General features: G+C 43.3%; 1 protein-coding gene across 8 annotated transcripts in view; it reads left to right on the forward strand.

The window, feature by feature from the left end:
* WDR59 (WD repeat domain 59) overlaps positions 1-18,519 on the forward strand; it is a 90,803-nt gene that overhangs the window by 23,985 nt on the left and 48,299 nt on the right. For all 8 annotated transcript variants that reach the window (XR_015750657.1, XR_015750656.1, XM_087971765.1 and 5 more), the window contains exons 8-14: positions 3,032-3,148; positions 5,260-5,337; positions 10,198-10,354; positions 11,944-12,023; positions 14,212-14,344; positions 16,638-16,762; positions 18,251-18,415. Coding sequence is in view for 6 of the 8 variants with exons in the window: in XM_087971765.1 (XP_087827891.1) it covers positions 3,032-3,148; positions 5,260-5,337; positions 10,198-10,354; positions 11,944-12,023; positions 14,212-14,344; positions 16,638-16,762; positions 18,251-18,415 (855 nt within the window). In the remaining 2 variants the exon portion in view is untranslated. The remainder of the gene's footprint in view (positions 1-3,031; positions 3,149-5,259; positions 5,338-10,197; positions 10,355-11,943; positions 12,024-14,211; positions 14,345-16,637; positions 16,763-18,250; positions 18,416-18,519) is intronic.

The raw sequence follows: 18,519 nt of genomic DNA on the forward strand, positions 1-18,519 counted from the left end.
TACTGTATTTTGCATTTACTCTTTTTTAACGTTTAATAAAGATTTAAAAAATAATAATTAAAAAGGAATATCAATCCTTCCATTCCCCACCATCCAGTCAGAACTGAAGAAGCTTCTTGGATGAGAAGCGAAACGTCTTCAAAGAAAAACCAGAAAGTCCAGTTTGTCTCTTGAAAAAGCACCTTTGAGAGATCCATGGTTTGTGATAAATAGCAATGAAAAAAGATGGCTTATGTTTTAGACAAACTACAGTTGCTAGGTTCACACAATACAATTGCCCAAATCAAACAAACAGCATTAAGATTTAGTGGAAAGAATGTGGTACAGATACCTTTTGAGAGATTCCCTGTGCAGGAAACAACTTGTCCCATAGGAGGGAAACTCAGTCATCCTACCTTTCCTGTGAAAACTCTTTCGATTCTTACAGCACAGAAATAACCCAATATATATATTTTTTTTAACCTTACTTCCTGGATCTTGCCATTGGACCCTGGGCCATAACCTCCACACTGTATCAGTAGGAAATGCAACCATGGGTATTTCCTGTTTTGTGCTTCCAAGTTGCCTTGCAATTCCACCACCGCCTGCATCTCAGGCTTTTCCATCTGTTGAAGCAGGAGTTGTGGTCTTGTGTGAATTCAGGTGGTGGCACCAATCACATTCATGTGTCTCTTGCAATGCAAGAACATCCCAGAGGGTGAGGCTTCAGCCGGAACTAATAAACATGCCACTAAGAAGGATAAATCAGTTCACACATAGCTTCTTTCTTTGGAATATCTTCAATCAAATCAATGGATCAATCAGAACACAGCTGGAAGGGACATTGGAGGTCTTCTAGTCCAACCCCCTGCTCAAACAGGAGACCCTATATGGTGAACCTATGGCACGGATGCCACAGTGGGCAAGCAGAGCCCTCTTTGTGAGCACACAAGCCGTCGCCTCAGCTCAGCTGTGCCACGCATATGCGTGCGCCTTCCATCAGCCAGCTGCTGTTTGGCTATCAAAGAAAGATTCTTGACTTATTTTCTATCACCCCTCTTCTCCATGACTGAGAACCTCTCTCTTTTTTTTATTTATTTATTTATTTATTTATTTGATTTGATTTGATTTGATTTGATTTGCCAATTGTTTACAAGATAATAAGTATAAGTGTATACATAGTTGTGAATACATGAAATGGGTACATATAAGAAAAATAAAAGAATAAGAGAAACAATAGGACAGGGACGGTAGGCACGATGGTGCGCTTATGCACGCCCCCTACAGACCTCTTAGGAAAGGGGTGAGGTCAATGGTAGACAGTCTAAGGTTAAAGTTTTTGGGGTTTGGGGAAGAGACTACAGAGTCGGGTAGAGTATTCCAGACATTGACCACTCTATTGCTGAAGTCGTATTTCCTGCAATCAAGTTTGGTGCGGTTTACTTTGAGTTTGTATCTATTGTGTGCTCTTGTGTTGTTATGGTTGAAGCTGAAGTATTCATTGACAGGTAGGACATTGCAATGTATGATTTTATATACCATGCTTAAGTCAGACCGAAGACGGCGTAATTCAAGGTTTTCTAGTTTTAGAATTTCAAGTCTGGTGTTTGTAAAGTTTTTATTTTTTACAACGAACATACAGACAAAACATAAAAACATAAAACCATCGTTCAATTATATACATACAGTGTGTCAGTTGGTTACAATCTTTTGTGCTATCCTTTTTTTTTTACCATTACTCACAAGTTGTATAAATTCTCACCTTATCAATCTAACTTGTGCTTATGTAATATCAATTATTAACCATTCATTTGACTAAACTATTTTTCCATCATTCTATACAAGATATTCTAAATTTCATTATGGTTTAATCTTACACATTCATCCAATGGTTATATGTTTTGTATTGTATTCTATATCAAATCTATTAACTTTTATTGTAAAGCTTGCTAATCTATTTCTTTGCCATGTCTTTTTATCTAACCACTGATAAAATAAATCCCATATCATATAACATTGTTTATCTTCTTGTTCTCTAATTTCAAATGTCAATTTACTCATTTTGGCACAGTCCATGATTTTCTTAATAATTTCCTCCTGCGTAGGTATTTTTACTGAGAATCTCTCTTGAAAGGCCTTGACCATGTTTCCCCTAAAACAAGACCCACCTCGAAAAAAAGCCCTATCCTGTTTTTGAACGCATGTGCTCAAATTAAACCCTACCACCAGAATTAGCCCTAATTAAGACCCCACCCACCCCAGCATGCAGGGGGTGGGGCAAAGTAAAAATTAAGCATGGTGGGGATGAGGGGATGGAGCGACCTACTTACCAGGCCTTGTGTACCCCGACACCTGCCTCACCTCCTGCGGCCCACTTCTGCAGCCGCTCGCACACGTCGCCTCCCCCGCCTCTGTTTTCCCACCAGAGCCTTCCAGAAAGCCCTCTGCAGCTGAGAAATGGGCTCCAGATTGACTCGCATGGCATCCCACAGCCTGCATTTCTCCATTAGAGGCCTTCTGGAAAGCTACCTGCAACCCAGAAACAAAGTCCGGATTGACCTGCGCTTCGCCCCCGGCCTCCGTTTTGCCATCGGAGCCTTCCGGAAAGCCCTCTGCAGCCGATATTAGCTGTTATCAACTGCAGAGGGCTTTCCGGAAGGGTGTGACAGTGAAATGGAGGCTGGGGGCGACGCATGCGAGCAGCAGCAAGCGTCTGCAAAAGTGGGCCAGCCGTGGGCTCCTGTGTTGCTCTGGTGGCGAGGTAAGTCAATAATTAGATCCACCCAAAAAGAAGCCCTAGCCGTTTTTGGGGTGTGTCAAAAGAAAATAGGACCCAGTCTTCTTTTTGGGGAAACACGGTATATGCTTTGTGAGTTTTGCTTTCCATTAACACACGGCAGAGAACAGAACAGTGTCCTGTGGCTCCGCGGCCTGGAATTTGCTGCCAAAGAGAAGCCAAGATGCTTCCCGAGGGCAGCCTGTGACATCCCAGTGGGATTGCTGTGGCCTCTTCCGGAAACTTTCCAAACTAAATCTTTCTCTCTGCTTTCAGAAACCAAGCACTGCTGTGGAATATCTGGCGGCACATCTCTCTAAAATCCACGGGCTGGATTGGCACCCAGACAATGAAAACATTCTGGCCACCTCCAGTCAGGACAATTCAGTCAGGGTAAGTTAGGGGGCTGGGTTGGCTGGGCTAGCATCTGGCGTTCGCAAGGGATATCCTGGAAGAGTGGAAGTCATTGGTTAGGTTGGATGCTTGTTTGGGGCTGGACAGAAAATCCATGGGACCCCCAGCAGTGTCAGTCTCTACTGGCCTTCACTTGTCATGAGGACCACCAGAAAATGAATAAAGAGTGCAGTGAGACTGAATCCTGTTTCCTGACTTGAATGACCGGAGGTGGGTGGGTATCCCTGGTGAATGAGGGGTCTGTTTTCTCTGGATCCTTGCCTGAATTTGTTGTGGTGGTGTTTCAGCAACACACTTATTGTGATGACCCAAAGGGGCGTGGCACAAAGGCAACACAGTCACATAAATCAGAAAAGTCCCTTTAATACCTCTAACTTTGCTCCCAATGTCCAGTTACCTTCGGCTGGAATAAAAACTCTCCCAAGAACAGTCTTTAAGTGGAAGAAATTCAGTCCGAAAAAAAAGTACATACAAACTGTAAATAAAAAGCCACACAAAGCATACTGCAGCAATTAACTGGACAGGGCAGGATAAGAAATTGCAGACTTCAAAGGCCAACAAAACACACACAGTTGGGAAGACACCAGAAACCCAGATAAGCCTCGACAATCCCAGATAATTCACGATTTGCTTTCAACAGTTTGCTGTGCGCAACTTCCCTTTTTAAACACTTTGTTCCCAGCTGCAGCTAATGAAGGGAATCAGGGCCCTTTCCTTCCCTGTAAGCCATGCAACTCATGTTGCTCCCTTCTCCGTTCCTCCCTGTGTGCCCTAGGATGAAGAGGGAGTGGGCCTGGGTCTTCCTCTGAACTCCCTCTGCCTTGCTCTACCTCTGCCCTGCTCTGCCCAGCCAGACTTTGCCCTTCGCCCACTCCCTGTCAGCTGCTCGGCCTCCCCCTCCGAAACAAATTCTGACAAGGGTATGACACCTATGCTGTAGGCAAAAGCATCAGGCCATTGCAGTCTAGCGATCTTTAAATTTGTCTTACATGTGCATTCATTTATCAGCATTTAATTGAGTTTTTTTGTTCATCAAATCCTGGAAAGTCCACTAATGCAATGATAATTTGTAATATTCTTACAAGTAAAGATGTCATTGTAATGTTTGCTGCCATTGTAAGTATTCTTAAGTACAATTGGTGTTTTTTTTTTTAAAAAGTTGCAAGCTGACATGAATAGTTATCCTGAAAACACAGTTCATCCTCAACTTATGACCATTTCATTTAATGGTCATTTGCAGTTATGATGGCACTGAAAAAAGTGACACACAGCAAGTCGTCACATTTAGGACTGTTGTAGTGTCCCTGTGATTGTGCGATAAAAATTTGGGCACCTGGGAACTAGCATATATTTACAATGATTGCAGTATCCAGGGTCACATGGTCACTATTTATGATTTCCAGAGGGAACGTTTCCAGAAACAAAATCAATGGGGAAAGCTGGATTCACCTAACAACTGTGTGATCTGCTTAATGACAACTGCAAAAGAGGTGGTCAAAAAATCAAATGCTACTCGCTTGAATAACCATATTGCTAAGCGACAGACATTCCAACCGCAATCTGGGTCATAAATCAAAGATTATCAGAATTTCTAAGCCATGTCATAGCCCTGAAAGGAGAAATCATCTACTCATTAAAATGAGGAATGCTGGAGGTATGCAGGAAATGATCTCTACAGGCAAATAACTGCCAATAGAAGGAAAAAATGCTGTTCTGTTGAACACCAATGCAGAAAGTCAGTTTTTCATTCCTCTCCTTCCTGTGATCGAAAAAAATGAATGATTGATTGATTGATTGGCATTCCAAGGCCCGGAGTAGATGATCTGTATCTTCCGATGATTAACGGGAGGTTTTGCTCTGTGGAATCCTTTGATATCTGATCCCGCAAATGGAAAGCCAAAGATTTTCAGGAGCCTTCAATCCTCACACACACACACACACACACCCAACAACAGCTGCTGGAATTCTCCATTCACAAATCTTTTAGGGCCTTTTAATTTAATAATTTTTTTTTATACGGTGGTGGTTTTCTTCTGTTACACCGCTTAAACATCTTTCACCTGAGTGGCCTTTTCTGTCTCTTGTTGAAGTTCTGGGACTACCGACAACCCCGAAAATACCTCAACATTTTGGCCTGTCAAGTTCCAGTCTGGAAAGCCAGATATACGGTAAGCAGAGCCTCCGTGGAGCCCAGCTGAGCAGAAAGGCTGGCTGCACCTCTTGCTCGCCCATGGGGCGCTGGAGGGACTGATGGCCAGTGGCCAGGACTGAAGAGAACAACTACATGAACCGCAGTGGGGCAGTGGTTAGAATGTAGTATTGCAGGCTAATTCTGCTGACTGCCAGCAGTTCGATCCTGACCCGCTTAAGGTTGACTCAGCCTTTTATCCTTCCAAGGTGGGTAAATGGGGACCCAAATTGTTGGGGGCAACAGGCTGACTCTGTAAACCACTTAGAGAGGGCTGTAAAAGCATTGTAAAGTGGTATATAAGTCTAAGTGCTATCGCTACATGTTTTTTGGCCAGGAGCTACTTTTGCTGTGGGGGAGTTAGCAATTACATGGTGACTTCACTGGAAGGGGAAGGGTGGAGGTACAGATAATCAGAGTTGGAAGGGACTTTGTAGGTTATCTAGTCCAACCCCCCGCCCAAGCAGGAGACCCTACACCATTTCTGACAAATGGCAGTCCAGTCTCTTCTTGAAAGTCTCAAATGATGGCGCTCCCACAACTTCCGAGGGCAAGCTGTTCCATTGGTTGATTGTTCTCACGGTCAGAAAATTCCTCCTTATTTCCAGGTTGAATTTCTCCTGGTTCAGTTTCCATCCATTATTCCTTGTCTGGCCAACAGGCGCTTTAGAAAATACCTTGACCCCCTCCTCCTCTCTGTGGCAGCCCCTCAAATATTGGAAGACCGCTATCATGTCTCCCCTGGTCCTTCTCTTCACAAGACTAGACAGGCCCAGTTCCTGCAACTGTTCGTTGTATGTTTTAGCCTCCAGTCCCCTAATCATCCTGGTTGCTCTTCTCTGCAGTTTTTCTAGAGTCTCAACATCTTTTTTATAATGTGGTGACCAAAACTGGATGCAGTACTCTAGATGTGGTCTTACTAAGGCTTTATAGAATGGTATTAATACTTCCCTTGATCTTGATTGTATCCCTCTGTTAATGCAACTTAGGACTGCATTGGCTTTTTTGGCTGCTGCTGCACACTGCTGGCTCATATTTAGCTGGTTGTCCATTAAGACTCCAAGATCCCTCTCACAGTTACTGCTATTGAGCCTGGTTTCCCCCAGTCTATATGTGTACTTTTGGTTTTTCTTGCCTAAGTGTAGGACTTTACTTTTCTCTACATTGAATTTCATTTTGTTAGATACAGCCCAGTGTTCAAGTCTGTCAAGATCCATCTGGATCTTGAGCCTATCTTCTTGGGTGTTAGCTATTCCTGCCAACTTAGTATCATCTGTAAATTTGGTAAGTTCCCCTTCTATTCCCTCATCTAAGTCATTAATGAAGATATTGAAGATTACTGGGCGTAAGACAGAACCTTGTGGCACCCCACTGCTTACTTCCCTCCATGTAGACTTAGACCCATTAAGGACTACTCGTTGAGTACGGTTTGCCAGCTAGTTGCGAGTCCATCTAGTGGTGGTGCTATCTATTCCACTTTTTTCTAGCTTACTAGGAAATAGGTTGTGGTCTACTTTGTCAAATGCCTTGCTGAAATCTAAATATATTATGTCCACAGTATTTTGCTGGTCTACTAATTTAGTCACTGTGTTGAAGAATGAAATAAGATTGGTTTGTCATGATCTGTTCTTAACAAACCCGTGCTGACTGCTAGTTATTACTTTACTTGTTTCTAGATGTTGGCAGATCTGTTTTTTTATTATCTTTTCCAGTATCTTCCCGGGTATTGATGTTAGGCTGGTTGGTCTGTAGTTTCCTGAGTCTATTTCTCCCCCCCCCCTTTTTTTTTTTTGAAGATGGGAACCACATCAGCTCTTTTCCAGTCCTCTGGTAGTTCCCTGGTGCTCCAGGATTTTTGAAAGATATGGTGCAGTGGTTCTGCCAGCTCCTTTAAAACTCTGGGATGTAATCCATCAGGCCACTGTGATTTGTTTTCTTCAAGATCAGACAGGTGTTCTCTTACTATTTTTTAACTTATTTTAACTTTTATTTCTGGTCTGTCTTTTACAGATGTTTTTGGTGGATTGAGCTATAGTTTCTTTTTGCGTGAAGACAGATGCAAAGAATGAGTTAAGCAGTTCTGCTTTCTCTCTGTTGCCTGTTACTTCCTTGCCATCTTCTCTCTTTAGTGGACCGACTGTTTCCTTAATTTTTTCTTATTATTTATATGTTGGCTGAAACTTTTTTTTATTATCTTTGACTTTTGTTGCAAGTCTTTGTTCGTTCTGAGCCTTTGCTATCCTGACTTTGTCATTGCAGATTTTGGCTATCTGCTGATATTCTGCCTTAGTTGTATGTCCTTCTTTCCATTTTTTGTACTTGTCCTTTTTTTCTTTCAATTTGCCAGAAAGATCTTTGTGCAGCCATGCTGGTTTCTTCTTGCATTTCTTGTTTTTCTTTCTCAGTGGTATTGTGCTGGTCTGGGCTTCTATGATCATACTTTTTAGAGTTTCCCAAGATTCTTGAGTTGTTTTCCCCTTTAGGATTTTCATCCATGGAATCTTTCCCAAGTTCTCTCTGCGTTTATTGAAATCAGCTCTTTTAAAATCCAAGACTCTGGTGTCATTATGTTCTGTTGCTTGTTTGTGTGTTCTGTTGAATTCTAGTATGACACGGTCACTCTCACCCAAGGTTCCTGCAGTTTCAACTCCCTCTATCACTTCTCCGTTTGTAAGAATTAAGTCCAGTATGGCTGTCCCTCTAGTTTCACCCTCAAACTTTTGGACAACAAAGTTGTCAGCTAGGTTAGTTAGGAACGTATTTGATTTCTCACTTGGTGCAGAATTAGTTTTCCAATTGATATCAGGATAATTGAAGTCTCCTATTACTGTTGTTGTGTGTTTCCTGCATATGTTTGTTAGTTGGCTGGCAAAAAGGACATCTATTTTTTCTGCTTGATTGGGTGGCCTATAATATACACCTATGGCCATGTCATTCTTTTTTTCTTTTATGTTGACCCATATGCATTCTAGGAGGTTTTCATCTTTGCTTTCAGGTTTGGGCTCCATCTGTTTTACTTTTGAGGTGTTTGATTGGGGGGGGATTTTTTTTAAATTAAGTTTTTTGAGGCTGCTAGTGGCATTTACTTTATTTGTAGACTTTTTTTTTCAAAAAAACTACTCACAGTTGCCTTCGGGTGGCTTCTATTAAATTTTGGTGGTGTGATCTGTGGCATGTTCTAGGAGCTGCAAAGAGTTACCTGTGTTCCCAGGTGGTTCCCATTGCCTACTCTTTGCTTGTGGGGAAAGATGGCAGCTCACAGTAGAACACCCACATTCACACAATCCTTCCCATACCCAACACCGGGAGTTCATTCTCCTGGCAAGGTTGGGAAAGACAACAGTTTGGCCCGAAACCTGTTGTCAGTTGATGTGCCTCCAACTGTGTGTTTAACTGCAATTCCTGTCATCCTTGGTTGCTCTGGAGAAGAAAGCTGCAGTCCAGATCTGGGAGATAGTACTTTAAAGGCTTGCACAGACAGTGCCAAGCTAAACAAACCGAAATATTTGATTGGCACGGTGGCTGCTTCCACTATTCCTTGGCTGGGATAAGCTGGCAATGCTGGGCAGGGGAAGCCTTAAATATAGTAGCGTTGTCTTCTGGGACCGTGTCTCTTCTTTGTGTTCCTCTGGGCAAGGAAGGTCTACAAGAGGTACATCATGGTGATAAGAGATGCCCACTAATGTGATCTCCAGTGTTGCTTGCTATTATGTTCACCATTACTCTACACACATTTTTTGCCTTAAACTTTATAATCTTCAACCTCTGCCTACTAAAACCAAAGGTAGAATCGTAACTCAGGGACACTCCCAGTGTTCTGACCCAAACTTTGTTCCAAGGAAACAAACACCAAACAGAGGTAACAGCAAAACCTTTTAATGATTCTTTACGAATTCCGTTCCTTCCCGGTAAAAAGGCTGTTTTAAACTAATTGTCTTTAATAAGAACGAGCCTTGCCAAGGTTGTGCAAGGCTGCCAAGAACACCAGATAAAGTTACTAAGAAATATTTCAAACAGAAAGAGACTCCAAACGTCAACCAAAATATTCCAAACGTCTACAAGGTTTGAATGCAAAAATTTCTTTGCTTCCTGCAAAGAACTCCTGTTTCTCAGCTGGCTTTTCTGTCTTAAGGGAGGGGCCATTACCTTGCAGCCTTACTCCCGAGTCGCCCGTGCTGTTGTAGCTGCTCTTTCCTATGAGCAATCCTGCGCACATGCGAACTTGGCACAGGCTCCTCGGGAACCTCCTCATCGCTGCTTCCAGCCCCCACCATCTCCGAAGGCAGCACTCCACTGCCTGATGGTCCTGGCCCCATCCCTGCATCACACACAGGCCCCTCATCCGAGTCCTCGCTCTCCGAGGCCTCAGCCGTCGGCACCTGCTGCAGGCGAACCACAACACCCAGCTACGGAGAAGGAGATTGAGGACGCAAAGGAAAGAATTGTGGAGGAAACCCATAGGCTGCTTTAATTACTGCCCACTTACTGTGAGAGGTTAGGAAGCTTGTAAACACACATCGTTCTGCAGGATCCAATCTGTGTCGGTCAGCAGGACCAGAGGACTCGTGCTGAAGCCCATCCTCAAGGAACTTCTCTGCGTGCTTTGTGCTGTTCTGTGTGTGCTATGCCACTAAGCACCCAGGTAAGTTCCCTGTGGATGGGCTCTAGCATGTGTCTGAAAGTTCGGAAGACAAAGCCTCAAATTGGATCCTGCAACATTTTCCTGGGCCTGGATATTCGCCTACAACGCTATTCTCCCCAGCGGTCCTGTACAACTGCAGACCTCCTGGAAAAACGAGAAGGAGGCGAACCATTAACCTCCCTTCTTTCCCCTTCCTAGCCTTTTAGCAATGGGCTGGTGACGGTGATGGTGCCGCAGCTTCGAAGAGAGAACAGCCTCCTCCTTTGGGATGTGTGCGATCTCAACACACCAGTCCACACCTTTGTGGGGCATGACGATGTTGTGCTAGAATTCCAATGGAGGAAACAGAAGGAAGGTGTGTAACTGGGGATGGCGGGGGGAGGGCGTCTTCTCTCCTTATTATTGGAACAGTGAACTCAGCTGAACAGATTCCCACTTTATATATAGTTATTTTCTTTTCTTTTTTTAATTTTAAACCTTTATTGAAATTTAAACATTAAAAAACAAATCTATAAAAAATAGGTTTGTACAATTCACCATCAATCTTTGACAGTACAAAAATCTTAACTATATTTATACATTTTCAGACAATTACACACACACACACACACACACACATATATATATATATATACATACACACACAGACACAAAGTTTATATCTTATTCTAATCTATCTGTTTCATATTCCTGCTATCTGTCCATTGATACCAGTTATCCCAAGTTGAATAATATTCCGAGTCTTCCTTATTGTTTAATTCTACAGTAAGTTTGTCCATTTCTGCACAATCAAAATTTTTACAGATTACTAAACAATCTGTCGGTATAGTGGCCATTTTCCAAGATTGTGCGAGTGCAATTCTTGCTGCTGTATATAGTTATTTTCATCCCACATTGTTTTTATTCAATGTGACCCATCCCACTTGAGTTAGTTAGTGAAGAAAGGCTCCTGGCCCATTATTTTCCATTGTTTTTGCTGAAAACAAAAGTGGTTACAGAAGTAGCAAAGCCAAATCTGCCAGTCTGGCGCGCAAAGGATACAATCACCTTTCCCTTTCTCCTCTGGCCAAGCCCTGTTATCAGTCAATGTCCAATTAAAAGTTTTCGTGTTGTTTAAGGAACAGACCCTCAGTGCAACCCAGCTTTGTTTCCACTTAAATCAAGAAAACATAAGGATGTCCTTTGGAGCCACAGTGGCACAGTAGTTACAATGCAGGATTGCAAGCTAATTCTGCTGACTGCCAGCAGTTCAATCCTGACTGGCTCAAGGTTGACTCAGCCTTCCATCCTTCTAAGGTCGGTAAAATGAGGACCCAGATTGTTGGGGGCCAGAGGCTGACTCTGTAAACCACTTAGAGAGATCTGGAAAGCACTTTGAAGCAGTATATAAACCTAAGTGCTATTGCTATTCCTTCCTTCCTTCCTTCCTTCCTTCCTTCCTTCCTTCCTTCCTTCCTTCCTTCCTTCCTTCCTTCCTTCCTTCCTTCCTTCCTTCCTTCCTTCCTTCCTTCCTTCCTTCCTTCCTTTTCCTTCCTGTCATAGTGGCACAGTGGTTAGAATGCAGCGAGGTTGACTCAGCCTTCTATCCTTCTGAGGTGGGTAAAATGAGGACCCAGACTGTTGGGAGCAATAGGCTGACTCTGTAAACCACTTAGAGAGGGCTGGGAAGCACTGGGAAGCGGTATATAAGGCTAAGTACTTTTGGTACTGCTGTTAGCCAGTCCTTTTCTCTCTGAGGTTTAGGGCAGATTGAAAGGCCCTTCCTGTGTAGGTTCCTTCACTCCAAGGCTAAAAGGTGGGAGATTTGTGCAACATTATGTACACAAATATATTGCTGACTCTTTTTTCCTGGTTCATTTTCCATAGATTCTGACTTTTTCCTGCCTTTGAATTCAAAAGCAGGCCTACATAGTGTATGACAGGCATTTCCTCTTTTCCTTTAAGGGTCAAAGGACTATCAGCTGGTCACCTGGTCTCGAGACCAGACCCTTCGGATGTGGCGAGTGGATTGTCAGCTACAGCGGGTAAGTCTTAAGGATTCGGAATTCTTTCCTGGCCCCGGCTTGAAATTATAAGAGCCCTGTCCATGCAACTGCCTGGGCTCCTCTTTCCCACTGTAGGTCTGGCAGGTTACTTCTTGGGGTTTCCTATATATTTCCATAAATGTGTTTTCCCTACGGTTGATTTACGGCGGATTCAGGGACCAGTAACTGGGGAGGGCCAGACCTTTGCAGTGGAAAACTCTTTTATCATTCTGGAAGAGAATGAAAGGAAGGCACCTGTGGAAGGTGGCTGTATAGCAGGGGTGTCAAACTCAAGCCGGGGTGCTTAGACCTGGCCTGCTGGCCCGCCCTGAAAACAGCGAAGAACTGGCCTGTGGTTTGTCTGCCAGCGAAAATGGAGCCTGATTGAGTGACGTTGAGCTGGCCACCCTCACCCTTGCCACATCCCCGTCGTCCCCCCCACACCTCTCGAGGTCAAACACAACCCTGATGCAGCCCTCAATGAAATCGAGTTTGACACCCCTGCTGTATAGCGTTGTTGGGCAAAGTCCTTATCCTCCTCTGTAGTGTGTTGGCTTTGCGTCCTGGTCACAGTGAGGAGGACAAATTGATGGCCAAACTTAGCGCGAAGGTTTTGAGAACATTAGATAGGCAACTGTGGTCATTAATCTGAAAGACAGGCAAATGAGAAAGGAGGCAGCCAACAAATGGAACCTTTGGAGCAAGTGGCCAGTTTTAAGTTTCTGGGTGTTACCCAAAAAGAGGACCTGACCTGGGGTGCCCACATTGCAGCCCTGGTCAAAAAGGGCCCAGCAGAGATTATATTACCTGAGGCTTCTCAGAAAACAACAACTGAATGAAAAAGTGCTGGTGACCTCCTACCGCTGCACCATAGAGAGTATCTTAACTTACTGCACCTCTGTATGGTTTGCCAATTGCACAGGGGCAGATAGGAAAGCACTCCAGAGGGTGAATGTCATTGCCCAGAGGATCATTGGTTGCCCTCTCCCCTCTTTGGAAGAGCTTTACAGCTCTCGCTGGCTTAAAAAAGTTCAAAACATCCTCAAAGATCCATCTCATCCTGGGAACCCCCTTTTTTTGAACTATTACCATCTGGCGGACAGTACAGAATAATAAAAACAAGGACAAATAGGCTGAAAAACAGCTTTTGTCCCAGGGCAGTAACCATATTGAATCCTACTGTATAGTACACTGGAGGTATTTAATTTTGTTGTACGATGTACAATGACAATAAACTAAACTAAACTAAACTAAACTAAATCAGTATTGTGATGCTGCGGAGCAATTCATCAGCTGACAAAGAGGTAGATGCAGCTTCATCTCAGTAGAGCAGTAGAAAGAGGCAGCCCTAGAGATCACCTTGGGGGAAGATATTCAGAGGCTGTTACACAGAAGCAAGGCTGGAGGGCTGGGAAAGGAGATAGGAGCAGAGATCAGGCCGCATCGCTCCTGACTGGGGTACATCAGGAGGGGAGGAAAAAAGAAGCAGACTTGCAAAGATCCTGAGCCTGTCTCAAAACTTAGTTTTAGACTTCTCGTCAAGTCTGTTTCCTGTTCTGGATCGACTCAAAGGGGTGAGAGTACAGGGAGTCCTAGACCAAAGGCCTCCAAACTTGGCAACTTTAAGACTTGTGGACTTCAACTCCCAGAATTCCTCAGCCAGCGATGTTATGCTGGCTGGAGAATTCTGGGAGTTGAAGTCCACAAGTCTTAAAGTTGCCAAGATGGGGACCCCTGTCCTAGACTTACGACCACAATCGAGGCCAAAATTCCCGTTAAGCGAGTTTTGCCCCATTTTACAACTTTTCAAGGCGTTGCTAAGTGAATCACTGCCCTTGTTAAATTGGGAACATGATTGCGAGAAGGTCTCAAAAGAGAATCACATGACCCTGGGACACAGCCACCGTCATAAATACAGATCAGTTTCCAAGCATCCTGAATTTTGATCACATGACCCTCGGAGATGCTGCAACGGCCATAAGTGTGAAAAAGGGTCATAAGTCCCTTTTTCGGTGATACTGTAACTTCGAACCGTCACTGAACAAACTCTACCATAAGCCCCAGGACCTGCCCTTCCTTCCAGACTGGGACCTGCCGTTTCCCCCTCCCTTGTTCGCTCACCTGGTGTTGGCTTAGCTTTGGCTCGGCTTGGCTGCACTGCGCTTACCTTCATTGCCTCTTGTTCCAGTTATGCTCCAGTGACCTCTTGGAGGGGGTGGAGGAGCTGATTGGTGGGATTTCCCTCCTGCCCGAGGCAGACAAGGCCCTGCCAGTCCAAGAGTCAGAGGCCCAGCAGAACTTCACCCACGGAGAGGAGGAAAGTGAGTCCTAGTGTCTGTGGGGGGCTGGGGTAAGGGGTGGTGGTAAATGATCCATTCATTTTAGGGTGGAGTGGGAAATCTTTGGACTCCACATGCATATTTTTTTTTTTTAAAAAAGATGGAACTTTGATCATCGCTGCCCAAGATTAAAATGCATGTATTTATTTATTACATTTTCTAATTTAGTCTTTGCTATTTTTATAAATAACTCAAGGCTACAAACATGCCCAATTCTTCTCCCTCCTCCTGTTTTCCCTACAACAACAACCCTGTGAGGTGGGTTGAGCTGGGTTCAAAGTCATCCAGCTGGCTTGCATATCTAAGGCGGGACTGGAACTCCCAGTCTCCTGGTGATTGGCCCAAAGTCACCCAGCTAATTTTCCTGCCTAAGAAGGCACTAGAACTCATCGTCTCCTAGTCTCTAGTCCAGCACCCTAACCACTACTTCAGAGTGGCTGTCTTGTAAAAGATACATTCAAATTATGCTTGACTCCCGGATGTGCCCAAGCGATTTTCATGGCAGAAGGTTGGGAACATGGCTTATTGTTGCTATATTTCAGAGTCGTTGTTTTTAACTTCCTGGGTTGGCCCATTAACTTCCCTGACGAGTCCCTGGCAAAATTATGGATAGGATAGGATAGAATAGAATATGAAATTAGAATACAATAGAATAAAATACAGTAGAGTAGAGTAGAGTAGAGTAGAGTAGAGTAGAGTAGAGTAGGAGGGGGAGGGAGGAGAATAGAATAGAATAGAATAGAATAGAATAGAATAGAATAGAATAGAATAGAATAGAATAGAATAGAATAATTACTTGTCACTTTGAATGTACACTAAACAGCATATATTAAAATGAAATTTCATTGCATACAGGTCTCAATATACACTACATGAACATGATAAAATAAATAAATACAAAATTATGCATATACCCACACAGAGAAACAATACAGTCTAGTTTGGATATTTATTTATTTATTTATTTGATTTGCCAATTGTTTACAAGATAATAAGTATAAGTGTATACATAGTTGTGAATACATGAAATGGGTACATATAAGAAAAATAAAAGAAGAATAAGAGAAACAATAGGACAGGGACGGTAGGCACATTGGTGCGCTTATGCACGCCCCCTACAGACCTCTTAGGAAAGGGGTGAGGTCAATAGTAGACAGTCTAAGGTTAAAGTTTTTGGGGTTTGGGGAAGAAACTACAGAGTCGTTATATATATACATGTATATATATATATACATGTACATAGTGTATATATATGTATATATATAGTGTATATATATGTATATACACTATATATATGTACATATACACTATGTACATATATACACATGTACATAGTGTATATATATGTGTATATAGTGTACATACATGTATATATATATACATGTACATATATATATATATATATATATATATATATATATATATATATATATATATATATATATATATACATACATACATACATACATACATACACATACATGTACATAGTGAGATAAACAAATCTTGCAAGTTTACCAGACGAATAGTCTAAGGTAGGGGTAGGGAAACTTGGCTCTTTTATCACTTATGGACTTCAATTCCCAGAATTCCTGATATGTCCTACATTTGTATATTAAATAGTCCCATTCAAATCAAAAATTGATTTCCCTCACAACTGAAAAACCAGTAGGCCAGGGATGGGGAACCTTTTATGGCTCACTCAGGAATTCTGGGAGTTGAAGTCCATAAGTGATAAAAGAGCCAAGTTTCCCTACCCCTGACCTAGGGCAGGGGTCTCCAACCGTGGCAACTTTAAGCAAAGCTGGCTGGGGAATTCTGGGAGTGGAAGTCCACCAGGTTTAAGGTTGCCAAGGTTGGAGACCCCTGGCCTAGGGATAAAGCTGATGCAGAATCTATAACCTCCTTCCAGAGGGAAACGACATAAACACTGTAAAGTGGGTCTCTAACAGTGCTGTGAGCTCTAAGGACATAGAGCTTTTAAGCAACTTCCTGAATGAAAGGAAGTGAGCTTTTGACTTCATCCAGCCCTGTTTAGCCAGGTCAGCCTTAGTGCTACTACCTGTAAGCCTAATGTGACGATGCAAAGATTCCTTCACAATTTAGGAAGAAGCCAGTCCCGTCCACCTGGAATGTTTCTTTTTCCTCTGCCGTATTTTGCAGAGCCTGGGCCTGCTCCCAAAACAATCCATTTCCCTTTCCCCCCAGTGTTTATGCTGCCTTCTATGCCCAGAGCTCTCCTGCCCTGCCCAAAGATTCTCCTCTCTTTTTACAGTTTTCAAAGAAGATTCCCAGAAAACCTTCCTGGTGGGAAAGAAGCTGGACCAGCTGGGGCTGCCTCAAACCTTACAGCAGGAGTTCTCTCTGATCAACGTGCAAATCCGCAACGTAAATATGGAGGTGAGAAAAACAACTTTCATCTGGTTCCTGGATAGAACACAGGATTTTGGAATTGCCTATTAATTCCTGGAGATCGCTCGCCTTCGTCCTTCTCTTTCCTGTTTTTCTTTCGTTGTGGCTGTCGTCCAGCCACCCTCCCTTAGGGATGCGCAAAACCTGTTCTGATTGGCAACCTTGGGAGAGGTGCTGTCCTTGGTGCTCTCTGAGCTTGGTGTTTTTTTTCTTGCAGGCGTTTCATTGCCCAACAAGGGAACAAGATCAGCACTTGAAGAGAGTGGGGTTTACTTTCTGTTTATATACAACAGACTTGTCCCATCAGTGTTGGTGGGAGTGTTCTTGGTAGTTTTTTGACTGGTCTCTTGTTTACTGTTTGATTGTCTGAGTTGGTGGTTCCTTCACTGGGGTATTTGATTTGCTTCTTGATCGTTGGTCTAATATTAATCTTGGTGTTACTCTTACAAGATTAACGGAGGGCAAAGCCCACTCCCTTTTAGCACTGAAGATGTTACCAGACTGGATAAGGAAAAGTCTGCAAACAAACCACCAAGCTGCGAGAACATCAAGGCACTACACCAAGGCTCTTCAAACTTGGCAATTTTAAGACTTGTGGACTTCAATTCCCAGAATTCTTGAGCTAACATGACTAGAGGAGGAATTCTGGGAGTTGAAGTCCACAAGTCTTAAAGCAGTCAAGTTTGAAGACCCCTGCACTACACCAAAAGATATTTTCCTTTCTTTTTTATTTGTTTATTTTTTAAATTTTAATTATAAGAATACAACACGGTGTAGCCGTTCCGGCATTACAATCGTTATACACATTTTACTTTACTATTTACAATCCTCTTGTTTGATACATTGTTTACTAATTATTCTGATCATCGTAGCTACTTATGTTCCAACCTTGCCTTTTTCTATGCAACCACGGATAGAATTTATTCCACGTTTCATAGTACTCAGATTCCCCCCTTGTTTTTTTAATTCTAGGCTTAACCTGTCCGATTCTGCACAGGCCATAATTTTCCTTATTATCTCTGTATCTGGCGGTATGCTTTCCTTCTTCCAGTATTGCGCATATATTATTCCAGCTGCCGTCAACACAAGTACTCTTTCTGGTATTATTCCTAGGAGAAAAAATGCCAGCTTAAATGGAATACACTCTCCCACCATTTGTTCCACCCATGTCTGGATCAGCCTCCAATACTTTTTTGCAGCATTGCAGGTCCACCACATGTGAAAAAATGTGCCTGATACATCTTTGCACTTCCAACAATTTGGAGATAGATATTTCCTTCCTTAAAGGCATCTCTGACTTCATCCTTCCAGATAACCTCTCGTCTCCTTACCTTCGTATAGGATCAGGTTGCCCTACCAGGAGCACCTTTGCTCTCCTCTTCCAGCCACCGACCCTTGTAAGGAAATGCCAGCAGAAGGCAGGGTGAACCCGATGTTAGCCTCTCCTAACATTTCTTTCCCGCTTGGCTCTGGCAGATGGACGCGGTCAATAGGAACTGCACGGTCTCAGTGCACCTCAGCAACCACAGGGTGAAGATGCTGGTGATGTTCCCTGCACAGTATCCTAACAACGCTGCCCCCTCCTTCCAGTTTGTCAACCAGACCACAATCCCTTCCACCATGAAGGCCAAGTTGTTGAAGGTAGGTCTGCACCTAAGCAGCTTTCCTGAGAGAAGGTGGTTAGCAAGAGCTGGGGCGGGTGGGGGGGAGGCATATGCCAGGGGTGTCTTATTAGAAGAGCTGTG

This window comes from Notechis scutatus, chromosome 9 (assembly GCF_049901735.1).
Source record: "Notechis scutatus isolate UNSWTSFEM ecotype Mainland chromosome 9, rNotScu1.2, whole genome shotgun sequence".
Taxonomy (NCBI): domain Eukaryota; kingdom Metazoa; phylum Chordata; class Lepidosauria; order Squamata; family Elapidae; genus Notechis; species Notechis scutatus.